The 8,053-nt window shown below is 51.7% G+C and overlaps 1 protein-coding gene across 2 annotated transcripts in view; it reads left to right on the forward strand.

The window, feature by feature from the left end:
• Positions 1 to 5,941, forward strand: part of Sfxn5 (sideroflexin 5) — a 117,286-nt gene extending 111,345 nt beyond the window's left edge. For both annotated transcript variants that reach the window (XM_041639763.1, XM_041639755.1), the window contains one exon: positions 3,242 to 5,941. In XM_041639763.1, coding sequence (XP_041495697.1) covers positions 3,242 to 3,319 — 78 coding nt within the window. In that variant the 3' untranslated portion in view covers positions 3,320 to 5,941. The remainder of the gene's footprint in view (positions 1 to 3,241) is intronic.
• Positions 5,942 to 8,053: the final 2,112 nt, after the last annotated feature.

The raw sequence follows: 8,053 nt of genomic DNA on the forward strand, positions 1-8,053 counted from the left end.
ACAGAGGTTAAACGTTGATTAAGATTTAATTATTACTGTAAATAGCTTGGAATGACATATGGTGCAAAAGCCTGACATATGTGCATTTGAATAAATGAAGTGCTATTTCCCAGGATGCCTTGGTAGCTGTTTAACAGCTTTCCCGAAGGGTTATGTTACACCTCATGGTAAGATTGCTGGGATGTTATATTTTGTTGGTTTTTGCAGCTGAAAGCTAAGAACAGTTTTCCAGTTTTTTAAAAACATTGAATATTTTAAATACCTAAATTGTTTTGCACAAATTTTTGCTAATTTGTCTAACTAGGTTAAACATTTTCAAAAGCATTTAGATTTTTCAGCGTGGGCTCTGCACATTGTGTCAGTGGCGGCATGGGGACGAGGGGATCTGGTGGGGTGGAGGGGACTCTGGGGAGAGGGGTGGGGCAGGAGCAGGTCCTGGGTCCTGAGCCTAGCGTGTTAGGGTATCTGGGAGTACAGAGGATAGGTGCCCCTTCTCCAGGTTCCCATCCATGCCCACCAGCTCCAATCCTCACCAAACTCCTTGCCTGGACCTTGACCTACAATGCCCTGGCTGAACTCTCCGAAATCTCCCTGGTTTGTGCTGCCCTCTGGCCACATCCCAAGGCCTCCATGACTTTACATGACATGTACATGATCACGTTCAACTGAGCTACAGCATAAAGGCCTGGTAGTTCCATGATCTTACCTGGGTCACATGCCAACCTGGGTCACATGCCAACCCAACAGAGCACCTCCCTCATTGGTTCACCTCATGCTATCCCTTCTGGATCAACGAGGAGCTGAAAGCCAACATCTGGGCCGCTGTGGTTTCTAGAAGGATATAGTCTCCAGGAGTTTGCTGCCCATTTTCTTTCCACCCATTAATTTGTAGTGATAGGAGCGGCGGGGCTGCATTCCCAGCACCCCGGCCTCCTGGCTAGCTTATGCCCCGAAATAATTACACGGACACTGTATTCTTTTAATCACTGCTTGGCCCATTTCTATCTAGCCTCTTCTAGGCTAACTCTCGTACCTGGACTAGCCCATTTCTAATATTCTATGTAGCACAGCTAGGTGCGCTTACCGGGAAGATTCTAGCCTACGTCCATCCTGGGTTGGAGCTTCATCGCGTGTGTCTGCCCAGGAGAGCGGAGCATGGCGTCTCTGTCTGAGGCGTCTTGCCTCACTTCCTCTTCCTCCCAGCATTCTGTTCTGTTTACTCCACCCACCTTTGTTCTAAGCTATGAGCCCAAGCAGTTTGTTTATTACTTAACCAATGAAATCAACAGATTGATATATGACACTCCCACATCATTAATTCATCCAGAGAGACTCTAGAACTGTGCTAGGCCTTAACAATTCAGAGTGAACAAGACCCACAGGTCTGCCTTTAGAAAGGCAGAGGGTGAGTGAGCAGTCAGCCCCCCCAGCACTGTGATGTCACTTAGATATGAGAAGTGCAGGGGTCTTGAGCCAGAAAGGTTGTCCTACCCAGCCTAGATGAGCAATGGTGTATAGCGAGGCCTATAAAACTGACTGAAGGCAGAAAAATGGTGGGAATAAGAATGGGGGTGGGAGGATGCCTCTAACAGACAGGCAACCAAGTCAGACTTGGTGTGAGGCAGGGAACAGCCCCGTTTGTCTAATGAGCCCAAAGAAGTACATATGTCGGTGGGGACCGAGGGCATGGTTTCAGGCCACTGGACCATTTTTTTTAGTGAGGATAGGGTCAATCAGACCTGAGATTCAGAAGGCAGTAGGCTGAAGTGGATAGATCTCAAGGGAAGGAAGGGGGAGGGGAGAGAAGAGAGGGAGAGGGAAGGGAAAAAAAGAAGGGAAGGGAAGGGAAGGGAAGGGAAGGGAAGGGAAGGGAAGGGAAAGGAAGAAGGTCCAGGGTCTTTAGTCAGACAGCCATTTGATAAGGGTGTTATTGCCCATATCATGGAGCTGGGGCTAGGACAGCAGGAAATAGCAGACTCGGTTCCTTTTCAGAATGGTTGAGTTTATGTGCCCATAAAGCATCCATCATCTTTGTGAAGTCAGCAGTCAGCTGTTGGCCTGTGGCTCCAGGGAGAACCACAACTGGACTCCCTTCAGACATGATGGCTACCAGAGCCCTGCCAGACCAAGCCTGAAGTACACAAGAAGTGTCCAGTAGGTGTCAAATGAGGGTGACAGTGACCTTGCAGAGAGAGCTTTCTATAGAGGAGAATGGGAGCAGGAGCCAGATTTGCTGTGGGCTGAAGCCAGTGGGAGTGGACAGGTGGACTTAACCAGAATGGACAATTTAAAGCAGTGTGGTTGCTGGGGAGAAGAAATACCAGGCCACAGGCAAGCCTGCCACGGTGCAAAAGGAGTTTCCTCAGATGCAAGGTTCCTATGGCATTAGATACTCATGGGGGGAAGTCAGTGGACAGCAAAGTTGGGAGAGACAGACATCTAGGAGAAGGCCGTGCAGAGGCAGGAGGAAGGTGGGGCCGGGCGTGTTTCTGCCTTCTGAGGGGGCAAGAGGGAGGGGCAGAGTGTGGACCCTGGCAGGCTATGGGTTGGATTATGGGAAGCTGAGAGCCGCTCCCCACTAGTACACCGTGGAGTGAGCTGCTGAGGTGACTGAGAAGATGGAGCGTGGCCTCCGTACGATGGGAGGTGGGGAGGTGGACTTGAGCAGGCACTGGGCCCAGGGGAAGCTGTTGCCAGCTACCGCAAGGGTCGGGCTGAAGTCAGGGACAGTGGGTTTTGAGGATCTCTGTGAGGTAGTCAAGTTGAAGGGCAGACATGGGCAGAGCTAACGCAGGGCTTCTACCAATCAGGGCTAGAAGCATCCTTGTGTCTGGGAAGTAATGGTCCCTGAGTGCTGAGTTGGGGCGTGTGTGTGTGTGTGTGTGTGTGTGTGTGTGTGTGTGTGTTTATCTGAGACCTTCAGTCCAGGAGAGCAGTGAAATGGGTGCTGTCAGGGGAGAGGCTTGGGGGGCAGGTAGAGGAGGGAGTTTCATATGTGCTGGCAGTATGGGGAACAAGGGCATTTGCAATGAGGGACACCCAGAATCTAGACAAGAAAAAAAACCTATCCCTAAGCTGGGAGGTGTGATGTAAGAGGAAGCATGCATACCCCTCACTAGGACATGTGGGCTGGGGGACATGCACAGGGCAGAACTGTGGATACCAGGGCAATCCTTAGATCCAGTGCACTTCTCTTCCTGCGCACCCCCCAACTTCTTCACTTTTCTCTTTCTCTCCTCAGATTGAAACCTCCCAGTTGGAGCCTGAGATAGCCCGGGCTACAAGCAGCCGGACTGTGGTGTACAATAAGGGGCTATGAGTGAAGATCAGCCGGCCTGGAAACACAACACTGTCCAGGCCGGATGTTCGGGGCGGGGAAGAAGTCTCATGAGCTGTCTCTGCAGGGAGGGGCTGCCAGGGGAGCAGTCACCCTCCAGCAGAAGGGAGTCTAACCATTCCCATTCTAACATATAGGAGAGCAATTCTGACACATTTGCTACACAAGAATCAAGTGCGTCCCTGGGCCTTACATGGGGTGGACAGACTCCGCTCAGCTCAGTTCCGTCTGAGCTGAGGAACTGTAGAGTGCTCCCGGGGTAGAATTAGGATCCTTTTATATGTTGGGTTTTTTTTTTTCGTTTTAATTTTAATTTTTTTATTAGAAGCAAGTCTGAGCCTTGGTTGCAGCTGACCAGAAGCAGCAGGTGGATAGGTGGACAGGTGGAGGGAGCCAGAGGGGCCTGGGATCTGGTTTGGATTGATGGAAGGGAAATGTGTAATGGCTAGGCTTGATGGGCCCCTGAGTTAGAGAAGGAAGGGGAGGTGGTTTGCACCCCACAGCGTGGAGTAGCCATGATCCCTTAAGGTCCTCAGGAACTGACTCACTTGCTAAGGGAGCCTGAGAGACCTCTGGAAGATTTCGGGAGCAGGGGCCTCTGAATGTAGCCAACTCCTGTCCACACCACAGTGGAATGGAAATCAGTGAGCCCAGACCCCTGAGAGCTCTCCAGCTCTAGACAGGGAGCCCCACGAAGGATCATTGTTCTGTGTGAACAGGAAGAGGAGCCTGTCTGGGCTCTCTGGGGAAGGTTCTTTTCCAAGAGTAGCTAAAGTTTTAAACTGGGACAAAGGAAGGCTGAGCCCACTGCTGTGCAGTCTGTAGCCACCGACCCTGTTCGTCCCATCTCACACCTTCCTGCAGAGGGGAGCCTCCTGCTCGAGGGTACAAGGCCATACCTCTGGCAGCTGCCTGAGAGGTAGCTCTGGGACTGGCGGGCTCTGTGGCAACCGGTGGACAAGCCACCCGCATCTCTGAGCTTCCATCCCCTGCCTGGAAGCAAATGACCGAATCAGGGTTCCCACTAGGCCTTTGACTCCTCTCGGCCTGATTCACTCAGATGCTGCACATTCCAAGTATGTCTCTGCGGCGGATTCAGGTCTGCAAATGCACCAGGCCCCTTTGGAAATGGCCAGCACTTGGCCTCATAGGAGGATTTTGCCCTTCTGTATGTGATCCCATGTCCTGGAAGACCTTGACTTGTGCCAAACACCTCCTGGCTGTGGAGGAGGTGGTACGGATGCCCAAGGCAAGCGTGAGGTGCCACTCCACAGGCCACCTCTCTGTGCTGTAGATGCAGAGGGCTCTTTGCTGATGGCTCCTGATCCCATCTCATTGGAGGCATTAGAGGAAGCGGGGAGGCAGGGTCTGGGTGTGGGTGGGTAGGGTGACTCCTGGTCCAAAAGATCCACAGAAAGGAGATACATGGTCTTCACACAGCCCTCATCTAGTGAGGTCACCACTAGAATGGGAGCCCTGGATTGTGACCCTGGAGCCACCCCATGGTGACTCAGGAGGGGGTCAAGCCGAAGGTGACCATGTATGGTTGTAGTAAAAGGCTGGCACAGGACAGAAGGGACAAGGCCACAGGTTGCCTGCCAGAATCTTAAGGCGGGTGTACCTGCAGTTACATCTGCCATGGGCATTGGCACCATGGTCTCCAGACTTTGACTAGGGACCAGATCTGTCCGGAGCCTCTTTTGAAAAGTTCATTCCCAACTCTCCCTGCCTGCACTTGTCCTAGAGCCTTGTCCTTACACAGTTTATCTTGGGACCAAAACTGCCCTCACCTAGCCCCGCCTCCTCCAGAGGCCCCACAGACCAGGGCCTCCTCCAGCTCCCTTTGTACTGGCTGTCACTGCACGGCCTCAGCATCCCTCATCAGTTCGCCTTGTGTGTGGAGGTGATTTCTGTCGCACTCCTGAATACAAGTCCAGGTGAGCGGAGGGGGCTGCTCCTTTGGAGCAGTGGGAAAAGGTCCTTGTCATTCAGCGTGATGGTGACTGAGGGTCTTGAGGCATGCTGCTAAACCCTGTTCTGACTTCATAAACTCCATGCCGGAAGCTTTCTGTGACTGCAAATGCCCCGATCTGCCGAGGCTACAGGAAACAAGCCAAGGGGGAAAGGCGCACAGATGAACTCTCTATGGATTTTCTTTTGCCAACTGTCAGGGTGTATCTCCAACAGGCTCTCCAGCCCTGACATTCCTGACCACCTCTCCTCTGGCTACTTTAAACATTCCCTAAGGCTCCAAGGTTGCTGCTCTTCCATCTCTGGAAAGCAATTTGAGAGTGCGGAAACCAAAAGTCCATGATGTCAAGATGGCCGCCAAACCGGGACATCTTCACTCTGTCTCACTTCCTAATTGTGGATATCATCTGTCTGAAGCCTCTGGCCTGGGGAAGGGTGGGGGGATGGAGGAGAAGTATGTGTGGGGGGTGGGCAGAACCATGGTAGGCTTCCAACCTCGGGCAGGTATGGGTGAGGCCCCAACATATGTGCCTCAGCATACCTACGGATTTCAGACTGTCTTTTTAACCTCAGAAAATTTCTCAATTTACGTGATTTATGCCATACTAATGAGCTGTGGGCAATAAACGTGGATTTAAAACACACGGGCGTGGCTTTGTGAATTATAGGATGGTGAGAGGGGAGGAATGATGGAACACAGGGAGCAGGTAAAGGCAGCCTGGGAACTTCGTGGAAATGCCCCCAAAGGAAAGTACAGACCCAGAGTTCAGGAAAGGCTCAGAAAGGGGAGAGGCGAGGAGGAGGACCGTGTGAGGACAGGAAGCTGGTGGATAGAGACCACGGGAGAGGACCAGCTCGGATTGGCTCAGGAAAAAAAGATTGCCCTGTAAGCCTGAGCCACTGAGTTTAATCCCCAGAACCCATTGGGGTAGGAGAGAACAGATTCCTGGAAGTTGTCGCCTGATGGCCACACACATGCCATAGCATGTGAGCCCCAAACCTCTGTCTCCCCCCCACACACACACACACATACACATAAAAAAGAAGGAATCACAAAAGAAGCCCAGTGGCCAAATGGCTACTGAGGAGACTTACCTTAAGGAACCGGAACACATTTAGTATTTCAGTAGATTCTTGTGCTGTGTGGACCCAGGAAACTGGGGCCTGCCTAAGGCCCAGAGACCTGTGAGGGATCTGTGCCAAGTGCAGGTGTGTTTTCCGTGTATACGACTGTAGCCCTGGACCTCTCCCGTCCCCCATGGGTTGACCAGTTCTTATGTTACAGCTTGACACAGTTATAGTGATGAGAGGAGGGGACCTTAATTGAGACAGTGCCCCCATAAGATTGGGTTATAGGGTATTTTCTTAATTGGTGATTGCTGCAGGAGGGCCCAGTCCATTGTGGGTGCAGCCGTCCCTAGGCTGGTGGTCCCGGGTACTATAAGAAAGCAGACTCAGCAAGCCATGAGGAGCAAGCTGGTAAGCAGCACCCCTCCGTGACATCTGCATCAGTTCCTGCCTCTAGGCTCCTGTACTGTTTGAGTTCCTGTCCTGGCTTCTTTCAGTGAGGGATCTTTATATGGGAGAATAAGTGACTTGAATCCTTTCTTCCCAATTTGCTTTTGGCCATAGTTTCATCACAATAATGACCCTAATTAGGATGCCCCAGAATCAGGACTGTCACCTCCTGATAGAGCTGACTGCCCCCTAGAAGTCTCCAGGAGGAGGCTTGCCTGCTTCTTTGGGGTCACTGAGCATGCTCCAGCCCTGAAGAGAGAAGTTGAGGTGGTCAGAAAGCGTGTGGTAGGCAGGCGCTGGCTCAGCCCCAGCGCGGCCCAGTGGCTGTTGCAGGCACTTCCTTTTATGTGTGTGTACAGGTGTGTGAGAATTTGGGTGCACATCTGTGTGCACATGTGTATAGAGACCAGAAGTTATTCCTCGGGAGTCATTCGCCTTGATTTTAAGGTCTCTTACTGAACTGAGGCTCGCCAAGTTGCCTAGTCTGGCCAGTGAGCGAACCCCAGGATCTGCCTCTCTCTACCTTTCTACTGCTGGGACAAGCACAGCTCAGCACACCTGGCTTCATCATCATCATCATCATTGTTATTATTATTATTAGTTGGATTGTTTTGAGACAGGGTCTCTCTACATAGCCCTGGCTATCCTGGAACTCAGGCTGGCCTCAAACTCAGAGACCCACCTGCCTCCCAAGTCCTGAGATTAAAGGCATATACCACCAAATCTAGCCCCCTGGCTTTTTAAATGTTGGTTTCATCACTTTGCCAGCTGAACCATCTCCCCAGCCTTTGGTGTAGGTTCTTCTGAACTGAGACTTGGTGTACTTATCTACCAAATGACCAGGACAGGGTCACTCACTGGCTTGTTGGAAGAGTAGAGAGACCAGCGGGAAATGCACCAGACCCTTCTCTCCTGCCTCCTAGTCATCCGAGGTATGAGGAAGAGACTTGGGCCCTGGGCCTCACTGAAAGGGCTAAAGAGGGAGAGGATGGGGGTCTCTATTCAAAGTGATACTCTGAGGTCAGGAGACTACTGGTCTCTGGGGCGGAAATCCCTGACTCTCAGGACATACACAAATCCCTCCTGGGAACTGTTTGTTGTTTTTAGCTAGATGGGGACTCAGCTCCTACCCAGATCTGAGATCATTAACACTTGAAGAATGCAGCCTCTTCTCTCCATCCCCGTGGACTGGCCTGGATCTGATCTTCCTCCCACTCAGTCAAAGAC

This window comes from Microtus oregoni, unplaced genomic scaffold (assembly GCF_018167655.1).
Source record: "Microtus oregoni isolate MIOR12 unplaced genomic scaffold, Mior012 000002F_ref0000024, whole genome shotgun sequence".
In the NCBI taxonomy this organism is placed as follows: Eukaryota; Metazoa; Chordata; class Mammalia; order Rodentia; family Cricetidae; genus Microtus; species Microtus oregoni.